Source organism: Symphalangus syndactylus, chromosome 24 (assembly GCF_028878055.3).
Source record: "Symphalangus syndactylus isolate Jambi chromosome 24, NHGRI_mSymSyn1-v2.1_pri, whole genome shotgun sequence".
Taxonomy (NCBI): Eukaryota; Metazoa; Chordata; class Mammalia; order Primates; family Hylobatidae; genus Symphalangus; species Symphalangus syndactylus.
Genome location: NC_072446.2, coordinates 44,983,374 through 45,009,489, shown reverse-complemented (window position 1 = coordinate 45,009,489; position 26,116 = coordinate 44,983,374). Strand labels below are relative to the sequence as shown.

The 26,116-nt window shown below is 54.8% G+C and overlaps 1 protein-coding gene across 2 annotated transcripts; it reads left to right on the top strand.

Annotated features, from left to right (window-relative positions):
• The first annotated feature begins 601 nt into the window (after positions 1-601).
• SIGLEC1 (sialic acid binding Ig like lectin 1) lies at positions 602-26,116 on the top strand. 2 transcript variants are annotated; one of them, XM_055265646.2, is made up of 22 exons: positions 602-732; positions 5,952-6,109; positions 6,483-6,842; positions 7,148-7,444; positions 9,316-9,582; positions 9,956-10,210; positions 11,780-12,079; positions 13,980-14,237; positions 15,324-15,659; positions 16,116-16,373; positions 16,570-16,872; positions 18,198-18,458; positions 18,588-18,899; positions 19,415-19,666; positions 19,981-20,250; positions 20,340-20,591; positions 20,910-21,209; positions 21,512-21,772; positions 22,828-23,130; positions 23,390-23,492; positions 23,865-23,937; positions 24,473-26,116. In XM_055265646.2, exons 2-22 carry the CDS (start codon positions 6,061-6,063, stop codon positions 24,530-24,532), a joined length of 5,130 nt encoding a protein of 1,709 aa, XP_055121621.2. In that variant the 5' UTR covers positions 602-732; positions 5,952-6,060; the 3' UTR covers positions 24,533-26,116. The 2 variants fall into 2 exon arrangements, with proteins under 2 accessions (XP_055121621.2, XP_055121622.2); XM_055265647.2 differs by lacking the exons at positions 602-732; positions 23,865-23,937 and having other exon boundaries at positions 5,955-6,109.

Genomic DNA, 26,116 nt, shown 5'->3' with positions numbered 1-26,116 from the left:
GAGACTCCATCTCAAAAGCAAAAACAAACAAAACAAAAAAAACCAACAACAAGAAACCAAAAACCAAAAAACGTACAGGACAGTGAGGGGGGGAAGAGAAAACCTGAGGAGTGTCCTGGACATTGGGGCCCTATGTTCCCCACAACAAGGGACTGCCTCTTGGGGGCTCTTAAGAGTACTCAGTGGTACAGGGAGGCTCCTGAATGGCTTGGAGAATAACTGCCTTGGTCTGGGCATCGTGTAGTGCATCCCCACCCCAGGCTGGGCGCATCTCCCTCTCAGGTGTCAGGGAGGAGCTGTGTACAGGAAGCCCCCTTCCACCTCCCCCAGCCTCCCTAAGGGGCTCAGAGAGAGTGGGGTGTGGATTTGGCTGGTGAATGGGAGCCCCCCACCCCATTTCTAACTTTGCCTGGGAAGGCTCCAGCCTTGCAGCAGTCCCACTTCTGCTTGCTCGAGTCCCTAAGTCCCTGGCCTTGCCGAGGGCCTTCCCCTATGGAGGTCTTTCCTGTTTTGGCATTGCGCAAGGCCTGCAGCTGCCTCCCTGACCAGCCTCCGGGTTGGACAGTAGAGCTGAGGCTTTGGGAAAGAGGAAGCAGCCCCTGATACGGGATCCCTCTCTCTTGAGCCAGCAGAGCCCTGGGGAGCCAGCTGCACCAGGAGCTCTTGGCCGTCCTTCCTGTTCTCCTCTCCGCAGGTCCAGCACCCCCGCAGCCACTTCCTCCTGTGGAGCAGGTACCCCTGTCCCTGGTCCCTGGGCCCGGAGGGTGAGTGGAGCATTAGAAGCGGGGCTGGGCTGAAACTGGCTGAGCGGGGTAGGGGCAGGGGTGGGGGGGTCCAGCTGGGTGCGAGTGGCGGACCCCAAACCAACCCAAGCCCAAGACACTAATCAAAGCTGGACTCAACTAAAACCCTTCCACCACCCCAAATCCTTCCAACCTGCATCCCAATCCCAGTCCTGACCATCACCCTGCTCTGACCCTACCTCAGCCCCAGCCCCAGCCCCTATTCCAACCATACCTCACCCTCACCTCACTTGCACCCCAACCCTAACCATTTACTCATCTCATCCAATCCCAACCATCCATCATCACAAACCTAACCACAATTCCGACTCTACCATCCTCATCTCAACCCAGCCTTCACTATATATTAACCATCACCTGCACCCAACTCCAACCTTCACCCTTACCCCCACCCATCACTCAACCTCAATGTCCACCCCAATCCCAGCCTTAATTTGCTTCCAGAATTCCAACCTGACCATCACCCTGACCTCAGCCCCAGCCCAGCCCAATGATAATCTCTCCTTACTCTAACCCCAGCACCATTCCACTTCATCCATCACCACTTCGTCCGTCTACAGGAGGGCTTCTGGTGCTGTCCAGTACAGTTTGGAGAGTGGGCACTCCAGCCAGAAGCATTTAGAGCCAGATTAAGGAATGAAGTGTGAAATTTCTACTGCCCATGTCAAAGCCAGTAAACATTAGTTATGGATTCTATGGCTCTGAGAATTAAACATTTGGCCTGTGATTGGGGATTTCCACTATTTTGACCATAATCTGCTCCAGGAATTGCCCATCTGTACCCTGACTCCCTATCTGTGGGCCAGTAACCTCCAGCTGGACATGTCACCCTGTGTTCTTCCTTCTCTAGCCCAATGGGGAAGTTGGGGAGAAGCCTTGGGGTCAGGAAACAGAAACTGAATCGTACACCTGGGCCTAGCTGTCCACAGGGAAACTGCCTCTGCCCTTTCTTCCCCAGCTAAACTTGGCCTCTGGAATCAGAGGTCAGGGAATTGGGGCCCCAGTGCACCCTCCAAGACCTCCTGAGGCACTTGGTCTCAAACAGGCAGCAAACGTGAGTGCCCACTGTGTACCAGGCCAGCTCAAGCCACCCTGATGCAACACATACCAATACTAGGAGTGGGGATTTAAAATCCTGTCTTCAGAGCACCCAAGACTTGGAGACCCAAGGATGAACCTCAGGAACTTCCTGTCTGGGGGACAATGATTTCCAAAAGAGTCACCCAAGGGAGGGATGGTTCAGGGCTGCAGAGCTGCTTGCTCCCTGTTGCTAGCACACTGCTCCCTTTCCCGGGACCCGCAATTTCCCCTCGACCACCAGGAGGCTCTGGCTGCTCACTAGGCCACAGCTGCAACCCAAGTTGCGGGGGGACGGGGGGCGGGGCACTGTCCCCTCAACTCCAGGCTTTCAAACAGGGACAGAGATCTGCTTTCTGGGCTGTCCCTGCTCTTTCTCTTTCTAGAACAGTTATCTGGGCTGAAGCTGGCCTTTGTGGTGGAACAGGCTGAACCAATAGGCTGGACTCTGGTGGGGCTGACCCCTTTGGGGTTAGGGCCAGGCTAAGCATAGGTGGCCTCTACATTATGTGATTGGAGTGGTCCTGGAAAGGGTCCTCCCCCACGCCCTGTTCCGGGGTCGCTGTGTCCAGAACCCCACCATTCTTCCATCAGGTTCACGATTGCCCTTTTCGGGACCCCAAATGGGAGGAACAGGGGAGCTGGGACAAGATAGCTGCCCTGGCCATAGCAGAGCTGACCCTGACATCCCCTGTGGCCAGGGACACATCTGACCCCCAGTGTGCCCAGCAGGCTGCTTTTCTTCACGATGAGGTGTCCTGGTCCCAGGGCCCCAGCTATATCATTCTCCAGTGGCCAAGAACCTGTTGTGGAGGCTGGGGGTGCATCTCCCCAGAAGAGGAGGAGGCCTAGGGCTTCCCAGAGAACTGGAGACGAGCCCTTGGGCCTCCACAAATGGCCAGATCAGTCCACTCCGGCAGCCTGCAAGAGGGCTGGGTCCCCTGGGGAGTGGTGTCCTTCCTGTCCCAATCCCGCCCTGTACTGTGCCCCCCTGCCGGGGCACCTTCTGCCTTCTGCAGCGGGCTAAGTCCCACCTGGTCAGCCTGACCGGCCCTGGGCCTCAGCTCACCCCCTTCCCAGGTGTGCCCCCTGGTAGTCATCGGAATCTGCTGAGCCCAGCCCCTGAGGCGGATGGGCTGGGGGCTGGGAGGTCATGAGTTTCCTTTCCCCACTTCCAGCCTCCCCGTTCACTTGGCCAAGTCAGCATTTAGGACCAGGGAGGATTGCAAAGTTGGCAACATGGGTGTGTATGTGGTGAAATATACATAATATAAAATTTACTGTTTTAACTGTCTTTAAGTGTACACCCCATGACATTAAGTACATTTGCAATATTGTGTAACCATCAGCACTATTTCCAGAACTTTTTCATTATCTGAGAGACTCAGCAATCATTAAACATTAACTCTCCCTCCCTGCAGCCCCTGGTTACTGCTATCCTACTCTACTTTCAGTCTCTGAATATACGTAGTCTGGATATTTCATGTAATTGGAACCCTACAATATTTGCCCTTTTGTGTCTGGCTGATTTCACTGAGCATAATGTTTTCAAGGTTCACATATGTTAGAATTCATTCCTCCTTATGGCCGATTGATATTCCATTGTATGTACATACCACAGTTTGTTTATCCACATCCATTCACTGTGGACACTTGACCTGTTTCCACCTTTTAGTGGAATAGTGCTGCCATGAACATTGGTATACTCTGTTAGAGTCCCTGTTTTCAGTACTTTTGGGTATATACCTAGGAGCGGAATTCCTGGATCATATGGTAATTCTATGTTGACGTTTTGAGGAATGACCAAATTGTTTTCCACAGTGATGGAACCATTTTATATTCCCACCAGCAATACATAGGAATTTCAACTTCACATCCTCACCAATATTTATTGTTTTCTGTGTTGCTTTGTTTGTTTGTGAATAGCCATTCTAACGGATGTGAAGTGGTATCTCACTGTGGTTTTGATTTGCATTTCCTAATGCCTAGTAATGTTGAGCATCTTCATGTCCTTATTGGCCAGTTATATATCTTCTTTGAAGAAATGTTTATTCAAGTGTTTTGCCCATTTTTGGAGTTGGATTTCATGGTTTGTTGTTGTTGTTGTTGTTGTTGTTGATTGTAGGAATTCTTTATATATTCTGGATATTAGTCCTTTATCAGATAAATGATTTACAAATATTTTCTCCCATTCTGTGGGTTGTCCTTTTATTCACTCTCTGGATAGTGTCCTTTGATGCATATCCTTTTTTTTTTTTTTTTTTGAGACAGAGTCTTACTCTGTCACCAGGCTGGAGTACAGTAGTGTGATCCTGGCTCACCACGACCTCCATCTCCTGGATTCAGGTGATTCTCCTGCCTCAGCCTCCCAAGTAGCTAGGACTAGAGGTGCACACCACCACACCCAGCTAATTTTGTATTTTTAGTAGAGACAGGGTTTCACCATGTTGGCCAGGATGGTCTCAATCTCTTGATCTTGTGATCTGCCTGCCTCAGCCTCCCAAAGTGCTAGGATTACAGGCGTGAGCCACCGCGCCCAGCTGTTGTTTGTTCTGTTGAGACAGGGTCTTGCTCTGTCACCCAGGCTGGAGTGCAGTGGTGCAATCATGGCTCACTGCAGCCTCGACCCCTCCTCTGGGCTCAAGCGATCTTCCCACTTCAGCCTCCAGAGTAGCTGGGACCACAGGCCTGTTTTTTAATTTTTCGTAGAGACAGAGTTTTGCAGTATTGCCCAGGCTGGTCTTGAACTCCTGGGCTAAAGTGATCCTCCTGCCTCAGCCTCCCAAACTGTTGGGTTCACAGTCATGAGCCACTGTGTCTGGCCAAGTTTTAAATTTTGATGAAGTCCAACTTACCTATTTTTTTTTCTGTGCTTTTAATTTCATACTTAAGAAAGCATTGCCTAATCCAAGGTCAGGAAGATTTTCACCTATGTTTTCTTCTAAGAGTTTTATAGTTTCACTTATATGTGTTTCTGGCATCTCTTCCTTTTAGACTCAGGTCTATGGTACCCCTTAGACACTCCCTGACCAGGGGCACTCCATGGTTGAGGGCCTGCCTTTTTGGATGTGGTACATTCAGCACACATTGAGCTCATATTAGTGGGGTATGTGTTCCACAGCGCTCTCATGCTACCTTTCAAACCTAGACTTGCCCTGCCACCTCCCCACTCCAACTCTGAACCTCAACTCTGAACCCCTAAAAACCTCACCCCTCTCTTAGTCACTAAGGGGTTTGCTGAATGCCTGGTGGGCTCCGCATTGCTATGGGGCACATATCTTCAGTTCTGGGTCCTGAGAAATGGGCTCTCACAAGCTGTAAAAAACAAGGCAAGGAAAATAGAGATAGCTCTGGGGTAGCTACAGGAACCTCAAAGGAGAAGTTCCAACTGGAAGCCAAATTCATGCTGCTCCTTGAAGGTTGAATAAGGTTTCAGTAGGCAAAGATTATTTGTGGTGGAAATAGAGCTGGGCAGCTAGGGAGCCCGTGAGCAGACAGAACTGCCCCCAGAGTGGGTCTGCAGAGAGCAGGGAATGGGGACAGAGCTGGGGGCAGGAAATGAGGACTTTTCACATCTCATGGGCAATGGGGAGCCACAGAAGGTTTTTGAGCAGGGGAGTGACTGTTAAAGGCAGCACTTTGGCAAGTTCAGTAAAGCCCCATTATGGTCTATAGTTAGCAAGGCAGGTGGTAGGAGACAAGCCTCAGGAAGAAACCATCATTCTAGCTGGGTGTCTTGGAGTGAGTCACTGGGCATCTCTGGGCTCCAGTTCCTGTTGGCTTGGGTGGTGGGGAGGGGGCAGGGAAGTGGGGAAGAGGGAGAAACAGCTGTTCATCTGCCTTAGGGTGGTATCCTTGAGGGGCTGGGAAAGCAGAACTTGGGATAGGGCCAAGGGACACACAGGCTTTTCTGAGGCAGGCCACCAAGTGAGGGCATTCGTGGGCACAGCCTGAGCTGGGCACGTGGCCTCCTGGCTCTCTGCTTGTGGCTGACTCAGAGGTCTTTAAGAGCCCTGCCCTCTTATTGGGTTGGCCAGCAGAGGAGGTGGGGACACAGGCTTGGACTTCTAGCAGGTGCTGGGGCTAAAGTGCCCAGAGGTGTCCCTGGAGGCCCCTGTGTGCCCAGCCAGTGCAGTGCGCACCATCCTCTTAGGCAACAGGAGCAGCACAAGAACCTGCTATGGGCTTCTTGCCCAAGCTTCTCCTCCTGGCCTCATTCTTCCGAGCAGGTAAGCTTTGCAGGCCTAGTGCCTGTCTTCCAGGGCCTAGCCTTCATAAGTCCAGCCCTTGGCAGATTAGACTATGCCTGGGTCACATGTTTGGTTGCTGAGGTCAAGGGAGGGCCCAACCGGGCAGTGGCCGGGAGCTGGGCAGGAAGCTGCGATCTGTCTTGGAGCCACCCTACCAAACCTCTGAGCAGCCTCAGGCAGTGGACTGACCCCTGGGGCACTGAGAAGGGCTGCTCTAAGTGTGCATTTCTCGGGGCAGGGCAGAGTTTGGGAGCCCATCTGGGGCACCTTCCCTGGGGCAGGTCGCAGGGCTCTGTGGCACCCTGAGGCCTGTATCACCCTCCTCTCTGTCCCCCTGCCTTTCTTCCCCCAGGCCAGGCCTCATGGGGCGTCTCCAGTCCCCAGGACGTGCAGGGCGTGAAGGGGTCTTGCCTGCTTATCCCGTGCATCTTCAGCTTCCCTGCCGACGTGGAGGTGCCTGATGGCATCACGACCATCTGGTACTATGACTACTCGGGCCGGCGGCAGGTGGCGAGCCACTCGGCAGACCCCAAGCTGGTGGAGGCCCGCTTCCGCGGCCGCGCCGAGTTCATGGGGAACCCGGAGCACAAGGTGTGCAACCTGCTGCTGAAGGACCTACAGCCCGAGGACTCTGGCTCCTACAACTTCCGCTTCGAGATCAGTGAGGTCAACCGCTGGTCAGATGTGAAAGGCACCTTGGTCACAGTAACAGGTGATAAGTGGGGTGGCCTGGCTGCCCCCGGGAGGGATTCCCAAGCTGCTTCCGGACCCCTTGGCTGTCAGCCCCAGCCCTTGTCCTGACTCTAACACCAGCCAGTCTCAGCCTCCGTTCCAGCCCCTGTGTAGGCCCAGGCCTGGTTCTCCCTTGTATTCCCCCAAGTGGGGCTGGAGTAGAAAGCACCTTTCCTTCCCCTAAAAGCCCCCTCCCCAGGGCTCTCTCCTCAGCTGGGGTTTCCAGGGCAAGGGATCTCAGGGGTGGTGAAAGCAGGTCCTGAGCACTGCTGTCTCTGTCCTCAGAGGAGCCCAGGGTGCCCACCATTGCCGCCCCGGTGGAGCTTTTGGAGGGCACAGAGGTGGACTTCAACTGCTCCACTCCCTACGCATGCCTGCAGGAGCAGGTCAGACTGCAGTGGCAAGGCCAGGACCCTGCTCGCTCTGTCACCTTCAACAGCCAGAAGTTTGAGCCCACCAGCGTCAGCCACCTGGAGACCCTCCACATGGCCATGTCCTGGCAGGACCACGGCCGGATCCTGCGCTGCCAGCTCTCCGTGGCCAATCACAGGGCTCACAGCGAGATTCACCTCCAAGTGAAGTGTGAGTTGTCTGGGGACACACCCTTGTGGCTGAGCACATCTGTGGCTCCCTGACAGAAACCAGCCCCTCTCCAGCCCACAGAAATGGAACCTTTGCTCCTGACGCAAAACCAGGCTGCACCTGGGCCTCCAGGGCAGGGCAAGTGGAGAGACACTGCTGAGCCCCGACGGCTTCGTTAAATGGTTCCCTTCCACCTCCTACTGCTTCGAAGGGGCTTGTCCTTGAGGCCAGGCTGGGCAGAGAAAGGGAGACACAAAGGGTTGGGGAACAGGAGCTCCCACGCAGCTTCAGGGTTGGCAGTGAGTGCCCCAGGATTTACCCTGCGCTGGAGGATGCTGGTGAGGTGGGGTTTATCCCTTTCCTGCCTTAAGCCTGCTCATGACCATGGTGACCAGGGTGTCACGCAGGCACGGCTATGAGTCAGTGGGGAGAAAGCCCGGGTTTCCATTGGTTATGCATCTTCCATCTCAAATGGGGCAGCCTATTCTAGAACAATCGCTGCTCACAGGCATCCGGCTGCTGGCTCCACCCATCCACTAGATGTGAAAACTTCGAGCAAGTTCCTTGCCTCCTAGAGCCTCTGTTTTCTCATGTCTATGGTGAAGATAACAATAGATGGTTCCTGTCTCATAGATTTATGATAAAAATTAAAGGAGATGGGCTGGGCGCGGTGGCTTATGCCTGTAATCCCATCACTTTGGGAGGCTGAGGCGGGTGGATCACTTGAGGCCAGGGATTCAAGACCAGCTTGGCCAACACGGTGAAACCCCATCTCTACTAAAAATACAAAAATGAGCCGGTTGTGGTGGCACATGCCTGTAATCCCAGTTACTAAGGAGGCTGAGGCACTAGGATTGCTTGAACCCAGGAGGTGGAGTTGCATTGAGTTGTGATTGTGCCACTGCACTCCAGCCTGGGTGACAGAGTGAGACTATGTCTCAAACAAAAAACAACAACAACAACAACAACAAAAACAAATAAAGGAGATGATCCAGGTAAGGTATTTAGAAGAGTGCCTGGCACATATTAAACACTTGAGGCCGGATACAGTGGCTCACACCTGTAACCCCAGTGCTTTGGGAGGCCAAGGCAGGAGAATTGCTTGAGGCAAGGAGTTCGAGACCCAGCCTGGGCAACATAGTGAGACCCTGTCTCTACAAAAAATTAAAAAACAAAAATTAGCTGGATGTGGTGGCTTGCACCTGTAGTCCCAGTTCCTCGGGAGGCTGAGGCAGGAGGATCACTTGAGCCCAGGAGTTTCAGGCTGCAGTGAGCTATGATTGTGCCTCTGCACTCCAGCTTGGGTGACTGAGCCAGACCCTGTTTCTAAAAAAATAAGAATAAAACACTTGAATACACAGAGAGAGGCTTTGGAACAAGATTTAAGGAAATGCAGTTTCTTTGTATTGTTGGCCTCTTGCTTACAAACTGGGTAACTATTTTCAGAGCTAGTTTGATGCTGCCTTTGGCCCCCTCCCACTAGGTGGTTGGTCCCTTACCAATAGCTTCCACAGGCCACTAAAGCTAGCAGTGGGGTACCCATGACCGTGTGTGTGGAGCTTGCCCCAAATAGAGCAGGGGCAATGGACAGCATTGGGAAGCAGAAAACTACATCTGGTGGGGTAGGCTGGACGCTGCCCAAGCATCACATGATCAGCTCTCAATGGGCATAGGAATGCGTCAGGCACAGGGGGCGGGAAAGGGATGGACACGGGCGGACAGAGCATGCCCTGGGTGAGGATGGAAGGGGACTGCTGTTTTATCTGGGCATACTTCCTTAGGACAGAGCTTTTAAAGGGGGGCAAGAAGAAGTGTGCCATCCTCTGCCCTCCCCAAGCACTTTACCCGATACCCCCCACTGTGACTTGCAGATGCCCCCAAGGGTGTGAAGATCCTCCTCAGCCCCTCGGGGAGGAATATCCTTCCAGGTGAGCCAGTCACACTCACCTGCCAGGTGAACAGCAGCTACCCTGCAGTCAGTTCCATTAAGTGGCTCAAGGATGGGGTACGCCTCCAAACCAAGACTGGTGTGCTGCACCTGCCCCAGGCAGCCTGGAGCGATGCTGGCGTCTACACCTGCCAAGCTGAGAATGGCGTGGGCTCTTTGGTCTCACCCCCCATCAGCCTCCACATCTTCAGTGAGTTCTTGGGAAGGTTGCATATTGGCCAGAGAATAGGGAGGAGCTCAGGCCTCAGGGACGGAGGGGAGACAGGGCAGGGCAGGGCCAGCAACTGGCATAACCCAGTGCTTCCTGGATGCAGGGGTGGAGTCCCAGCCCTGCCTTACCATGAGACAGGTGACAATACCCCCCTGAAGGGTGGGGTGTCAGGGGGATCCTGGTGAGCTGGATGAAGAGATGCAGAGCACTCCAGGAGGCTCCACTGTAGCAGCGGGCGGGTGGTGTAGGATGTGCAGAGATTGAGGCTGATTGGCTGAGACCCAGGGACTGTGTGGGGCTGGGGCTGGAAGTCGGCTGGGACCCCCCAGCACTCCCTATGCTGCCATTGCAGTGGCTGAGGTCCAGGTGAGCCCAACAGGTCCCATCCTGGAGAACCAGACAGTGACGCTAGTCTGCAACACACCCAATGGGGCGCCCAGTGATCTCCGCTACAGCTGGTACAAGAACCATGTCCTGCTGGAGGACGCCCACTCCCATACCCTCCGGCTGCACTTGGCCACTAGGGCTGATACTGGCTTCTACTTCTGTGAGGTGCAGAACGCCCATGGCAGCGAGCGCTCGGGCCCTGTCAGCGTGGTAGTCAACCGTAAGTGGCCAGGGTGGGGTGGCACTGGACACGGTCAGAGCAGGGCCAGATGGTGGAGCCCCAAGGAAGGGTTGGGGTCCTGGGCATAGGAACTTCAAGGCCACTTACCCGGAGGTGGCCTTGAGCTCACGTCCCAGCTCTGCACACCTGGGCAAGGCTTTGACCTCCCTAGTTCCCTCCTGTTTTATATTTGGAAGTTTAAACTTATGAAAAGTTGCAGAGAAAGACAAAGAATGATTATATACCTTTAACCTAGATTTCCCATTTATTAACATTTTGGCACATTTGCTTTATCTTTCTCACTGTCTACACAGACACACACACGTATATACATACATATGAATATATGGATATAGACTTGCATATATACATGTGCACGTATATGGGCACTTGTGTGTATGCACATCCACTCTATGTGGACATGTGCACTTATACATATATGGACTCTCTATATACATATGAATATGTTATCTATCTATGTATCTACCTACATATTTATATTCCTGAAGTTGCAGACATGATGCCTCTTTACCGCTAAATTCCTAAGATCATTCTCTTACGTAACCACAATGCAATGATCATGATCAGGAAATTTAGCATTGATAGAAGACTTTTTTTTTTTTGAGATGGTGTCTCGCTGTGTTGCCCAGGGTGGAGTGCAATGGTGCGATCTTGGCTCACTGCAACCTCCGCCTCTGGGGCTCAAGCGATTCTCCTCCTGCCTCAGCCTCCCGAGTAGCTGGGATTACAGGCACCCACCATCCTGCCTGGCTAATTTTTGTGTTTTTGTAGAGACAGGGTTTCACTCTGTTGGCCAGGATGGTCTTGAACTCCTGACCTCAGGTGATCCACCCACCTTGGCCTCCCAAAGTACTGGGATTACAGGTGTGAGCCACTACACCCGGCTGATAGAAGACTATTATCCAAGCTATAATCTATATTCACATTTTACCAATGGACCTAACACTGTCTTTTGTAGCCATTTTTTTTCTGGTCCAGAATACAATCACAGTTCACACATTGCATTGGGTCGTTGAGTCTCTTCATTCTCCGTTAGTCTGGGACTGTTCCTCAGTCTTTCCTTGTCATTCTTGACATTGAAATTTGCAGAGTTCAGGCCTGCTGTTCTGAGGAGGTCCCTCACTCCACATTTGCCTGACTTGAATGGCCTGAGACCATGCCCGCTGGGTGGGAAGGCCGCAGACGTGCTGCTCTGCCCTGTCAGGAGGCACTCTGTGTCAGCTAGTCCCATTGCTGATGATGCTTACTTTGGTCACCTGGCTGAGGTGCTGTCCCTAGCCAGGTCTCTCTATTAGTTTTCTCATCTTTGAAGTGGGGCTCCTATCCCCACTTGCAGGGTGGCCCTGAACACTGACTGCGACAACAGAGTGATATGCCCAGCCCAGCCAAGGACAAAAGTGTATTCAGCAGGCACTCAGGCACTTTGGGATCGCCCCTTTCTCGCAGGGCAGTGTGGGACAAAGGGGTGCATAGGTCACGGGTTGTATCAGGGTATCCAGGGAATGCCCTTGTCTGAGGGTGACAAGCTCACCTCTCGTCTCTACACAGACCCGCCTCTCACCCCAGTCCTGACAGCCTTCCTGGAGACCCAGGCGGGACTTGTGGGCATCCTTCACTGCTCTGTGGTCAGTGAGCCCCTGGCAACACTGGTGCTGTCACATGGGGGTCATATCCTGGCCTCCACCTCCGGGGACAGTGATCACAGCCCACGCTTCAGTGGTACCTCTGGTCCCAACTCCCTGCGCCTGGAGATCCGAGAGCTGGAAGAAGCTGACAGTGGGGAGTACAAGTGCTCAGCCACCAACTCCCTTGGAAATGCAACCTCCACCCTGGACTTCCATGGCAATGGTAAGACGGGCACTGGCAGCCAGGGAGAGTGGAGGGAGCCTGAGGAGGAGCCTGCTCCAGTCTGTTCCTTCTAGAAGTCTAGTGCACTCAACTGCAGGACTGAGCTAACTGGCTACGTCACATAAAAGACAGGGGCTGTGCAGTGACCCAACCTCAGAGCTTCCTGAAAGTCAAGGCAAAAAGGGAAACACAACAGGTCACATCATTCCTTTTGCACATACCCTGACTCTAAACTTGGAGAGTCCCTCAGAAGCATTCGTTATTTTTTAATTATGAAACTTTGGGAGCAGGCTGTATGCTAGCAGTCAGATGTGGGAAGCCAAATAGAAAAGCAGGGTCTTCTGGCTGGGCGCAGTGGCTCACTCCTGTAATCCCAGCACTTTGGGAGGCCGAGGTGGGTGGATCACGAGGTCAAGAGATCGAGACCATCCTAGCCAACATGGTGAAACCCCATCTCTACTAAAAATACAAAAATTAGCTGGGCATGGTGGTGAGTGCCTGTAATCCCAGCTACTTGGGAGGCTAAGGCAAGAGAATTGCTTGAACCCAGGATGTGGAGGTTGCAGTGAGCCAAGATAGCACCACTGCACTCCAGCCTGGGCGACAAGAATGAGACTCTGTCTCAAAAAAAAAAAAAGAAAAAGAGAAAAAGAAAAGTAGCGTCTTCCAACTTTCAGTATGTGCACTGTCCTTCTCTTCTCCTGAGGGCATGGTAGCTAATTGATCAAGCCAGGTTTTTGTTTTTGTTTTTTGAGATAGGGTGTTGCTCTGTTGCCCAGGCCGGAGTGCAATGGTAAGTTCATGGCTCACTGCAGCCTCAAACTCCTGGGCTCAAGCCATCCTCCCATCTCAGCCTCCCAAACAGCTGAGACTACAGGCCCATGTCACCACACCCAGCTAATTACAAAAAAAAAAAAACTGTAGCCAGGCACGGTGGCTCATGCCTGTAATCCCAGCACTTTGGGAGGCCGAGGCAGGCAGATCACCCAAGGTCAGGAGCTTGAGATCAGCCTGGCCAACGTGGTGAAACCCCCTCTCTACTAAAAATACAAAAATTAGCTGGGTGTGGTGGCGCACACCTGTAGTCCCAGCTACTTGGGAGGCTGAGGCAGGATAATTGCTTGAACCTGGGAGGCAGAGGTTGTAGTGAGCTGAGATCGCGCCACTGCACTCCAGCCTGGCTGACGGAGGAAGACTCCATCTCAAAAAAAAAAAAAAAAAAAAAAAAAAAAAAAAAAAAAAATTGCTGGCCACAGTGGCTCACACCTCTAATCCCAGCACTTTGGGAGGCTGAGGCGGGTGGATCACCAGAGGTCGGGAGTTCGAGATCTGCCTGGCTAACATGGTGAAACCCTGTCTCTACTAAATATATAACATTAGCTGGGTGTGGTGGCACACCTATAATCCTAGCTACTTGGGAGGCTGAGGCAGGAGAATCACTTGAACCCAGGAGGCAGAGGTTGCAGTGAGCCAGGATCACGCCACTGCACTCCAGCCTGGGAGACAGAGTGAGATTCAGTCTCAAAAAAAAAAGAAAAAAAAATTGTTTGAGATGGAGTCTCACTATGTTGCCTAGGCTGGTCTGGAACTCTTGGCCTCAAACGATCCTTCTGCCTCAGTCTCCCAAAGTGCTAAGATTACAGGTATGAGCTACCATGCGCAGCCAAGCCAGGTGTTGGACATAAGCCTGGGCTCTGGCTCTGAATTTTCAACCACGCTGCAGCCAGCTACTACCAATAGATCTGATTTGGCATTAAAGGGCAAACCCTCCTGATCCACCACAAAGCCCAGAGCTACCTACAGTAGTGTGGGGAAAGGAGAACCCTGGAAGGCTTTCTGTATAGGGCAGCATGTGGGGTTGAGAGGCAGGACCCTTCCCAGCCTCTTCCTCTCCCCGCAGCCGCCCGTCTCCTCATCAGCCCAGCAGCCGAGGTGGTGGAAGGACAGGCAGTGACACTGAGCTGCAGAAGCGGCCTGAGCCCCACACCTGATGCCCGCTTCTCCTGGTACCAGAATGGAGCCCTGCTTCACGAGGGTCCCAGCAGCAGCCTCCTGCTCCCTGCAGCCTCCAGCACTGACGCCGGCTCATACCACTGCCGGGCCCGGGACAGCCACAGTGCCAGTGGCCCCTCTTCACCAGCCATTCTCACTGTGCTCTGTGAGCAGCCACCACCTGCTGCAGCCTCCTGCCGGGACCCACCAGCCACCCCACCTCCTCCAGGCCCCCCAGCCACCCCACCTCCTCCAGGCCCCCCAGCTCTGTCCTGCCCTGCCCCACAGTCTGCATCAGGAGGGCTGGGTCACAGACCTGGCCACAATGGGCCTTTCCACCTGGGGCTGAAGTTTAGGAAATGAGGCTGGGGTCTTCTCTACCTCCCCATGTCTTTACCCTCCAATCCCAGCCCTGTGGGCTCCTCTGTCCCAGCCTCAAGCTCAGCATGGGCACCACATCCATGCTTTGTCCTCATGGGTGAGCCCTGGGACACCACACTCCTCTATTTGTGCACATGCCCCACAGGCTGTGCTGGGCTCCCATAGACGCCAAGGCAAAGCCCCTCAGCACAGGGACAGACAGTGCCTCTGCATCCGCCAAGCGGGGAGGCTCCGTATAAGACCAAGGGCCTGATTCCAGAGGCTTCCCCTGACACGTGTGTGCCAGAGCCACGTCCCGGAACTGTCAGAGGGCAGCAGCCTCTGCAAAGTTTTCTGGTGTCTGAGTGAGATCACATGGGGGCCTTGGCTGATTGCTCTCTTTTGGCCAACTGTCTCCAGAAGCCTTCAGGAAGAGGCCATTCTATGCATTCGCTAGTATCACAGGAGCTGGCTTGGAGATCAGAGATAAGCTGCAGGGCAGATCTTGAGGGGAGGCTCCGTGGTAAGGCATTGGGTGCAGGGTGGGAGCAGAGAGCATGACCCCCAGGGATTGCTAGGTGGACACCCTGCTCAGCAGCAGATGGGACTTATGCAAGGTGGCAGCCAGCCCATACAGCACCTTTGTCTGAACTAGAAAATGGTGCTCCTTCTTCTGGGAAGACTCAGTAAGCATCAGGGCACAGCTAGCTTGAGGAGCATGAGCCTAGCTTGAGTTCCACCCACCCTGGTCTGGCTGCCCTTGTGCAGTGCACAGCTGTTTGGGGCAGCCTTGGAGATCTGCCTTTGTCCAGTGTATTCTGGGAGCCTAGCCAGGCTTGTGGGGCCCTGGCAGCAACCGTGGGATGAGTGCCCATGTTCTTCCTCCCTGCAGACCCCCCTCGCCAACCAACATTCACCACCAGGCTGGACCTTGATGCCGCTGGGGCCGGGGCTGGACGGCGAGGTCTCCTTTTGTGCCGTGTAGACAGCGACCCCCCTGCCAGGCTGCAGCTGTTCCACAAGGACCGTGTTGTGGCCACTTCCCTGCCGTCAGGGGGTGGCTGCAGCACCTGTGGGGGCTGTTTCCCACGCATAAAGGTCACCAAAGCCCCCAACTTGCTGCGTGTGGAGATTCACAACCCTTTGCTGGAGGAGGAGGGCTTGTACCTCTGTGAGGCCAGCAATGCCCTGGGCAATGCCTCTGCCTCAGCCACCTTCAATGGCCAGGGTGAGTCGGGCAGGGAATGGGCGGCATGGGGGCAGGGGCTGGAGCTCTGGACTGTTCTGCTCTGAGGAAGATCTAATCAGGCAAAACCACTCTGTGCAGCAGTGGGGGCCCCTCGCTGCCCTCCTCCACATTCAGGAAGATCAGAGCTGTTCCTTCCCATGATCTCTGTTCAGGCCGGGGACAGGCATCACAGCTGGTCCCTGAGGAAGGACTCCCCAGCCGGGACAGTTGGGCTGCCTTGTCCTCCTTCCCTGTACTGCAACCCTCTCTGCCCAGGGCCCCCACAGTTCCCAGGGCCCACTTCTCCTAGGCTGCCCTGTGAGCTGGCTTGCTTTTCTCCCCAACCCTGTGAGCACCCCAGGGGGCCTCCTTCCTGTTCCTTCCAGGCTGGGCGGCTGGACCCCTGGCTCCTGGGGGCCAGGGGTGGTCAGTGAGCCTGTGCTGCCTGCTCTCCAGCTACTGTCCTGGTCATTGCACCATCACACACGCTTCAGGAGGGCACAGAAGCCAACTTGACTTGCAATGTGAGCCGGGAAGCCGCTGGCAGCCCTGCCAACTTCTCCTGGTTCCGAAATGGGGTGCTGTGGGCCCAGGGTCCCCTGGAGACCATGACACTGCTGCCGGTGGCCAGAACTGATGCTGCCCTTTACACCTGCCGCATCCTGACCGAGGCTGGCGCCCAGCTCTCCACTCCCGTGCTCCTGAATGTACTCTGTGGGTGACCAGCATGGGCAGCCTGGGGACTTGGAAGGTGGAGGGGTGGTCTGGGGAGAAGCAGGGTCTGGGCTGGGGTTTGGGGAGGAAAGAGCATGGCTTAGGCTGTGTGTGTGGCAGGAGGTGGGGGACATAGTGTGGTAGTTGTAATGTGGTGAGCTAGGCTGGGTGGCCTCAGCTCCCTCTGTTCCTGCAGATCCCCCGGACCCTCCAAAGCTGTCAGCCCTCCTAGACATGGGCCAGGGCCACATGGCTCTGTTTGTCTGCACTGTGGACAGCCGTCCCCTGGCCTTGCTGGCCCTGTTCCATGGGGAGCACCTCCTGGCCACCAGCCTGGGTCCCCAGGTCCCATCCCACAGTCGGCTCCAGGCTAAGGCTGAGGCCAACTCCCTGAAGTTAGAGGTCCGAGAACTGGGCCTTGGGGACTCTGGCAGCTACCGCTGTGAGGCCACAAATGTTCTTGGATCATCCAACACCTCACTCTTCTTCCAGGTCCGAGGTGAGTGTCAGTCTTCTGAAGATATGGTAGACTCTGATGCCCTGGGGGCTACTCTGGTCAGACTTTGGGCTGGGTGCTGTGAATTTTGTGCAGCAGAAATGTGTCTTTTTCAGTCCTGGTAATGGCAGTTTCCAGCCAGCAGAAGGCCTCCCTTTGCCTCCAGCTAGATATTTTCACCTGTAATAACTGCAGCAGCCACTAGGAGGCAATGGCAATTCACAAGGTGGCTTGCTTGGTGGGAGCACTTTCTGAAATAACTTATTTTGTGATTATATAATTTTGTTACATAGTAAACATTCTCATACATATGTATATTTATATTATGCATATATGTTTATGTATGTATATACACGTACAAATATACATTATGTATATTCTTATGCATAATATATTCATATTCTTTATATACACATATATGTGTGTGTATGTGTATATATTATATATCTATACTATATATTATACATATTATATATCTATACTATATATTATATATATTATATATCTATGCTATATATTATATATTATATATCTATGCTATATATAATATATAATATATATCATATATCTATACTATATATTACATATCATATATCTATACTATATATAATATAGTATATATATATGAGTTTTAGGAGCTTTTCCCCAGTTGCATGACCCTGCTAGCTGTGGTGTCAGGCGTGGTCTGTGTTCTTGCTTAGCATTCCAGCTGTCCCTCCATCTCACTCCCTGCAACCTGGGGTTCTCCTGCTTCAGACCCAGGGGCCACTGAGGAGCTGCCCTTTGCCTGGTCCCCAGGTCCTGTGCTCTTGTGGCCTGGATGCAGGGCTAGCCTGGCGAGGGCGCTCAAGATCACATAGCTGCTAACATTCCCTTTCAAGCCCTTGGTCACCCATGCTGAGTCCAGCTCCTAGTTAGGACGATGGCCCTGGGATGATCTAAATCCTTCCCTTTTCAGTACTTTATGGGTTGAACCAACATTTGTCAGGAGCTAACACATGCAGGCACAGTGCCTGGAACTGGGGTCACAGGTCACACAAGTCCAGTGCCCATAAGGCTTATGCTTTGGTAGGCGAAATATGACTGACACAGTAAAACCATCCCACCAGGTGGTGGGAGGTAAATGCCAGGATGGAGCCTGTGCAGGAGAGTGGGGAGCAGGAGGGGCCAAGGCATGGGGCTGAGTGGGCCCTGCCGGTGGTCTGGAAGGGGGCTGCAGCTCCAACACACGGGGTAGGGTTGTGTAGTCCTAGGTAGACACGCACATGGTCCCAGACTGTGAGAGGTGTGGTGGAGAGCCTTCACCTGCTCTTGGTTTTCCCCTGCAGGAGCCTGGGTCCAGGTGTCGCCATCACCTGAGCTCCAAGAGGGCCAGGCTGTGGTCCTGAGCTGCCAGGTACCCACAGGAGTCCCAGAGGGGACCTCATATCGTTGGTATCGGGATGGCCAGCCCCTCCAGGAGTCGACCTCAGCTAAACTCCGCTTTGCAGCCATAACTTTGACACAAGCTGGGGCCTATCATTGCCAAGCCCAGGCCCCAGGCTCAGCCACCACGAGCCTAGCTGCACCCATCAGCCTCCACGTGTCCTGTAAGGACTTTTGTCCCATCCAGGTGTGGGGGAAGGAATGCAGTCCCCTGGTCCCGGGCTCTGTCACATGACACAGCCCTGGATGAGGGACCCCCTGGCTGGGTCCTGACCACTCCCCACCCTGTGTAGATGCCCCACGCCACGTCACACTCACTACCCTGATGGACACAGGCCCTGGGCGATTGGGCCTCCTCCTGTGCCGTGTGGACAGTGACCCTCCGGCCCAGCTTCGGCTGCTCCACAGGGACCGCCTCGTGGCCTCCACCCTACAAGGTGTGGGGGGACCTGAAGGCAGCTCTCCCAGGCTGCAGGTGGCTGTGGCCCCCAACACACTGCGTCTGGAGATCCACGGGGCAATGCTGGAGGATGAGGGTGTCTACACCTGTGAGGCCTCCAACACCCTGGGCCAGGCTTCGGCCTCAGCTGACTTCGACGCTCAAGGTCAGTGTGTGTGTGTGTGTGTGTGTGTGCATGTGTGCTCCTTTAAAAGAGGAGAGGAGGTGGGACAGGGTTCTAGAAGCCTGGGGGCATGGGAATAGTCCCCATTCCCACCCTTCCTAAGGGTGGTGGACTCCAGACTTGAGTTTCTTGGGAGAACCTTTTTTAAACACCAAATTTTACATGTATGCCCAGTGGATAAAACTAAACAGGGAATTTCAGGAGAAAGTGCAGCAGGGGAGGGGAGGTCTGTGGTCTCCCCATTTGCCCCCAGCCAGGGTCAGGGAGGAGCTCAGGGCCTTCCAGGACTCTGTGGAACTCTACTTGGGACCACTCAGGAGCCAGTGGGCTATTCCCAAGCTCGACCTCTAAGCCCCATTTATAGGTGGGCCACCTGAGGCTCCCAAAGGCCAAGGGGCTCCCCAGCAGTAGGGGCAGCTTGCCCACATGGAGACAGGTGGCCTGCTGTACACAGCCTCAAGACCCTCACTGGTGTCCTGTGCCCTCCCTCTCCCCAGCTGTGAATGTGCAGGTGTGGCCCGGGGCCACCGTGCAGGAGGGGCAGCTGGTGAACCTGACCTGCCTTGTGTGGACCACTCACCCGGCCCAGCTCACCTACACATGGTACCAGGATGGGCAGCAGCGCCTGGATGCCCACTCTATCCCCCTACCCAATGTCACAGTCAGGGATGCCACCTCCTACCGCTGCGGTGTGGGCCCCCCTGGTCAGGCACCCCGCCTCTCCAGACCTATCACCTTGGACGTCCTCTGTGAGTCTGGCTGGATGCAGGGTGGGACTGACAGGAATGACAGAAGCCCACAGGGATCAGGGCATGGCCGGAACCCCACAGGTGTCCAATGGGGAACTCGGTACCCAGTAGCTAGTGGAGCACTGGGCAAGGAGCATTAGAGTAGGGGCACTGGGGTGAGTCCTGTCCGGGCAGAGGAGCAGTGCCTCAGATTGGGTGGTTGGGAGCCATGGGGGGTGGGGAACCAGGGCCCTCCTGAGTTTGAATGCGACCTGCAAACTGGCCTCCTGCAGGCTGTCGCCTGTGACTCCGTGTAAGCCTCTCATGCCCTGCAGACGCACCCCGCAACCTGCGCCTGACCTACCTCCTGGAGAGCCATGGTGGGCAGCTGGCCCTGGTACTGTGCACTGTAGACAGCCGCCCACCTGCCCAGCTGGCCCTCAGCCACGCCGGTCGCCTCTTGGCCTCCTCAACAGCAGCCTCTGTCCCCAACACCCTGCGCCTGGAGCTGCGGGAGCCACAGCCCAGTGACGAGGGTTTCTACAGCTGCTCTGCCCGCAGCCCTCTGGGCCAGGCCAACACATCCCTGGAGCTGCGGCTGGAGGGTAAGGCAGGGCCCAGGCCAAGCCCACTGAGATGGAAACCCACTGTGATGTCTGGCTGGGCCCAGCTGATCCTGGCCTCCTTGGTACAGGTGTGCGGGTGATCCTGGCTCCAGAAGCTACCGTGCCTGAAGGTGCCCCCACCACAGTGACCTGTGAGGACCCTGCTGCCCACCCACCCACTCTCTATACCTGGTACCACAATGGTCGTTGGCTGCAGGAGGGTCCAGCTGCCTCGCTCTCATTCCCGGTGGCCACGCGGGCTCATGCAGGCGCCTACTCTTGCCAGGCCCAGGATGCCCAGGGCACCCGCAGCTCCCGTCCTGCTGCCCTGCAAGTCCTCTGTGAGCAGAGGGTCCTTGGCCAGGGCTGCCCAGGAGGAGGGTGGTGGAGGGTGCTTCTAGGCTCTGGTGGGAGTGGGCACAGGACTGCAGTGGGCCCAGGAATGGGCAGTTGGGGAAAGAGGACATCGGTGCTGGAGAAAGAGACAGTCCTATAAGCCCTGCCTGGAGTACTCTGCCCACAGGACTCCTGGGAAGGTGTCACTTCTAGGAAGTGGCCATTGGTCCAGAGGCTTCAGCCTGGCCAACCCCAGGCAGCTGGGCAATGGGCAGTACAGGGTGCCTAAGCAAGGCCCCCATCTGTGCCCTGCCTGCCCACAGATGCCCCTCAGGACGCTGTCCTGTCCTCCTTCCGGGACTCCAGGGCCAGATCCATGGCTGTGATACAGTGCACAGTGGACAGTGAGCCACCTGCTGAGCTGGCCCTATCTCACGATGGCAAGGTGCTGGCCACGAGCAGCGGGGTCCACAGCTTGGCATCAGGGACAAGCCATGTCCAGGTGGCCCGAAATGCCCTACGGCTGCAGGTGCAAGATGTCCCTGCAGGTGATGACACCTATGTTTGCACAGCCCAAAACTTGCTGGGCTCAATCAGCACCATCGGGCGGTTGCAGGTAGAAGGTGAGTGGGAGAGAGAGGAGGAGGAGGGGCTCTGATGCTGTCAGGTCCAAGTCCATGAGAGGGGCTGGAGCTCCCACTAGAGCGGGCTGTCTGGTCTGAGAAAGCCCTGCCTTGAGAAGCCTAATCTGATGGAGGAGGCTCAGCTCCCACTGGAGGGGGCACAGTTCCACCTTGGAAAGCCCAATCCCAAGTCAGACTGAGACCTTCCCACAATGTGCAGAGGCCCCTCAGAGGTCCCACCCAGAGGCTCCAGCCCCCGAGGCCTACAAATCCCCAACCATCTCTCTATCCTCCGCCCACAGGGGCGCGCGTGGTGGCGGAGCCTGGCCTGGACGTGCCTGAGGGCGCTGCCCTGAACCTCAGCTGCCGCCTCCTGGGTGGCCCTGGGCCTGTGGGCAACTCCACCTTTGCATGGTTCTGGAATGACCGGCGGCTGCACACGGAGCCTGTGCCCACTCTCACCTTCACCCACGTGGCTCGTGCTCAAGCTGGGATGTACCACTGCCTGGCTGAGCTCCCCACTGGGGCTGCTGCCTCTGCTCCAGTCATGCTCCGTGTGCTCTGTGAGTGTGAACCCCCTCCCCGCCTTAGTCTCCCCACATCTCACGTGCCCACCTCAGTTCTTCCTCCTCTTCTGTCTGCCAAGAGTGAAGGCTTCACGGATATTGAGTCCTAGGTTGGAATCCTGGCTCTCCCAGTGTCTGGTTGTGTGACCTTGTAAAATGGGGAATACATCATTCACCTCATCTTGCAAGTAGTATAAGAAATAAATGGCTGGGTACGGGGGCTCATGCCTGTAATCCCAGCTCTTTGAGAGGCTGAGGCGGGCAGATCACTTGAGGCCAGGAGTTCGAGACTAGCTTGGTCAATATGGCGAAACTCTGTCTCTACTAAAAATACAAAAATTAGCACGGCATGATGGCATACACCTGTAATCCCAGCTATTCAGGAGGCTGAGGCAGGAGACTCGCTTGAACCTGGGAGGTGGAGGTTGCAGTGAGCCAAGATCACCACAATGCACTCCAGCCTGGGTGACAGACTGAGACTCTGTCTCAAAAAAAAAAAAAAAGAAAAGAAAAAAACAAAAGAAAGCATGCTGAGTGTCTGGCACACAATAAGCCCTCATCAGTCTTGGTCTCCCACCCCAGCCTTCACCAAGGCCCACACTGTATCGGTCAGCTATTGCTATTGACCACACCAAAACTTACTGCTTCAAACAAAAGCCATGTTATTTGCTCAATTCTGTGGGCTGGGCTCAGCTGGGGAGTTCTTCTGTTGTTCACACCTCATGTGGCTGCAGTTATCCAGTGGTCTCAGATGACTGCATGCTCGTGGCTGCTGGTTGGGCCACATGTGCCCAGCAGGCTGGCCTGGGCTTCCCACATTGTTGTGTTCCAACCAGCAGAGCAGAAGCTACAAGGCCTCTTGAGGTCTGGCTCTGAAGTTGCACAACGTCACTTCTTTCTTCAGTTGGTCAAACTGAGTCACAGATTCAAGGAGTGAGGAAATAGGTTCTGCCTCTTAATGGGAGGAGCAGCAAAGTCACTGTGCATGGGTACAGGGAGGGAGGAATTTGTGGTCATTTTCTGCAATCACCATACTCCCTTCCTCCCCACAGACCCTCCCAAGACGCCCACCATGATGGTCTTCGTGGAGCCTGAGGGTGGCCTCCGGGGCATCCTGGATTGCCGAGTGGACAGCGAGCCGCTCGCCAGCCTGTCTCTCCACCTTGGCAGTCGACTGGTGGCCTCCAGTCAGCCCCAGGGTGCTCCTGCAGAGCCACACATTCATGTCCTGGCTTCCCCCAATGCCCTGAGGGTGGACATCGAGGCGCTGAGGCCCAGCGACCAAGGGGAATACGTGTGTTCTGCCTCAAATGCCCTGGGCTCTGCCTCTACCTCCACCTACTTTGGCGTCAGAGGTGAGGGGAGGGGGCTCCATCTCCCAGGCCACTCTGCACAAAAGGCCAGCTCTTAGGCCCAAAGGCTTCCTTCCCTGTATCCCTCCTGCTGCAGCACGATTTGCCTGTCTACTCTAAACTGATTGCTAGGAGCTCCCTTGTTTGGAGAGCTTCAGAGATAAAGCAAAAGTTAGAAGGTGTCATCTTGGGTGGGTCCCTTTGGAAGGAAGCACTGGGGGCTTGCAGCTGTGGCTGCCCTGAGTCCCGCTCTGTGTTCCAGCCCTGCACCACCTGCATCAGTTCCAGCAGCTGCTCTGGGTCCTGGGACTGCTGGTGGGCCTCCTGCTCCTGCTGTTGGGCCTGGGGGCCTGCTACACCTGGAGGTGGGTCTGGAGCTGGGAGTGGGCCAGAAGATTGGGGTAACGCAGCCCACCTCATCTTCTCCCCAAATTCCCCCAGGTCCTTTAGGACCTCCTATTAAGTTCACGGGCTGCCTACTTCCTAGACTGCCCCTCCAAATTGGGAATCCCTTCTAGAATTGCCCCTAAATCCTCCTTGCTATAGTTTTCTTCTTTCCTCCTCTCTGCCCTGGCTGTGCTAAAGCAAGGGCTAGGGAGGAAGACAGAGGAAGCACCCACTCTCCATGAGGTTCCCAAGCTCTGGTGGTCTGGAGCCAGCCTGTGGGGAGCGGGAGAGGAATGGGGGCAGGCGGTGGGGAGGGGAGAGGCTCTCTGAGTCCACTCTGGGCCTTGCAGAAGGAGGCGTGTTTGTAAGCAGAGAATGGGTGAGAATTCGGTGGAGATGGCTCTTCAGAAAGAGACCACACAGGTATCCATTCAACACACGCGGGCAGATATAATACCCAGCTAACCCACAGTGCCGACTGGCATCTGGAGACTGCTGTCATTTAGAGGATGGTGCCTGGGACCACGGGGAGGTTGGGGAGAGCGTGCAGGGAACCAGGAGCCCCTCAGGAGATAGGAGAGCCCTGTTCTGCTTGGGGCAGAGAGAATCCCTGTGTCAGCTGGTGGCTGGCTTAGAGGACTAGGGGAGACTTTCTGGACTTAGCAGCATCCCCTCCATTTCCAAGACACATATGTTCTGACTCCCTCATCTTTGTTCTGAGGCCTCTTCCCCACTCCTGAGCCTGCCCATCACCTGGGCAGAAGTGAAAGTCAGTTTCTCCTCTCCTGTGGTGTGTCCCTTCTGTAGCTGATTCACCTGGTGGGCCAGGGCTCCAAGTCACACTTCCAGCGATGCACACTCCCACCAATCCTCTTGGGACCCTGCCTGAGGCTGGGGCCCTGGGGGCCTGCCTTGGCTCCCAGAGGCCTCCTGTGACCAGGGTTTTCTCTGTGGGAAGCTCATTGATCCTGATGCAGCCACATGTGAGACCTCATCCTGTGCCCCGCCCCTGGGCTGACCAGTGGTGTTGCCTGCCCTCTGGAGGAGAAAGTGGCCAGCATCTGTGATGACTCCAGCCTGTGAATGTGAATGAGGCAGTGTTGGGTTCTGCCTGCCTCTACGAAAACAGCTCTGTGACATCTGACTTTTTGTGACCTGGCCCCAAGCCTGTTGCCCCCCCAAAAATGGGTGGTGAGAGGTCTACCCAGGAGGGTGTTGACCCTGGAGGACACTGAAGAGCACTGAGCTGATCTCGCTCTCTCTTCTCTGGATCTCCTCCCTTCTCTCCATTTCTCCCTCAAAGGAAGCCCTGCCTTCACATCCTTCTCCTCGAAAGTGACCCTGGACTTTGGTTGGATTACAGCATCCTGCATCCTCAGAGGCTCACCAAGGCACTCTGTATTCAGCAGAGTATCAGTCAGCCTGCTCTAACAAGAGACCAAATACAGTGACTTCAACATGATAGAATTTTATTTTTCTCTCCCATGCTAGTCTTGCTGTTACAATGGTTTTTATGATGTTGGGGCTCAGGATCCTTCTATCTTCCTTTTCTCTATCCCTAAAATGTTGCCTTTGATTGTGAGGCTCACCATGGCCCCTCATTGTCCACATGCCCTCCAGCCAGAAGAAGGAGGAGTGGAGGTAGAAGCACACCTATGCCCACGGTGAATGCAACCCAGAAGCTGCACATGACTTTTCCACTCACTTCCCATTGGCGGGAGTATTGTCACATGGCTACTCCAAGCTACAAGGGAGACTGGGAAATGTTTTTATTTTGAGTCCAGAGGACATTTGGAATTGGACTTCTAAAGGACTCCCAACTGTGAGCTCATCCCTGGGACTTTTGATGTTGTTGGGAATGCCACCAGCAGGCCATGTTTTGTCTCAGTGCCCATCTACTGAGGGCCAGGGTGTGCCCCTGGCCATTCTGGTCATGGGCTTCCTGGAAGAGGTGATCACTCTCACACTAAGACTGAGGAAATAAAAAAGATTTGGTGTTTTCCTAGGGAGAGAGCATGCCAGTCAGTGGAGTTGCCTAAGCAGATATCCTTGTGCCAGATTTGGCCCCTGAAAGAAGAGATGCCCTCATTCCCACCATCACCACCCCTACCCCCAGGGACTGGGTACTGCCTTACTGGCACTTACAAGAGTGGAGGGCAGACACAGATGTCGTCAGCATCCTTGTTCCTGCTCCAGATGCATCCCTGTTCATGATTGAGTGAGCTCCTGTCCTTTTCCTGGAGGCCCTGTGTCAGGCTGTTAAAGAGAGTTACCAAGAAGGAATCACGTGCCCCTGCGAATCAGGGACCAAGAGGAGAGAGCTCTTGAGTGGGCTAGTGACTCCCCCTGCAGCCTGGTGGAGATGGTAGGAAGAGCTAAGAGCCCTCTGCTCTAGGATTTGGGTTGAAAAACAGAGAGAGAAGTGGGGAGTTGGCACAGGAGCTAACAGGCTGGGAGGCAGTTGGGGGCCAGGTGAAATTTGTGTAGCAGAGGCCGCACCCTCCCTCATTCCAGGCGCATTCATTTTCATGCTCCATTGCCAGACTCTTGCTGGGAGCCCGTCCAGAATGTCCTCCCAATAAAACTCCATCCTGTGACGCAA

Bases quoted from the DNA above. Each gene is read 5' to 3' on its own strand.
- SIGLEC1 (XM_055265646.2), top strand. From the start codon at position 6,061: ATGGGCTTCTTGCCCAAGCTTCTCCTCCTGGCCTCATTCTTCCGAGCA. The intron at 10,211-11,779 runs GTAAGTGGCCAG...GTCTCTACACAG, and splicing joins TGTCAGCGTGGTAGTCAACC to ACCCGCCTCTCACCCCAGTC. The intron at 12,080-13,979 runs GTAAGACGGGCA...CTCTCCCCGCAG, and splicing joins CCTGGACTTCCATGGCAATG to CCGCCCGTCTCCTCATCAGC.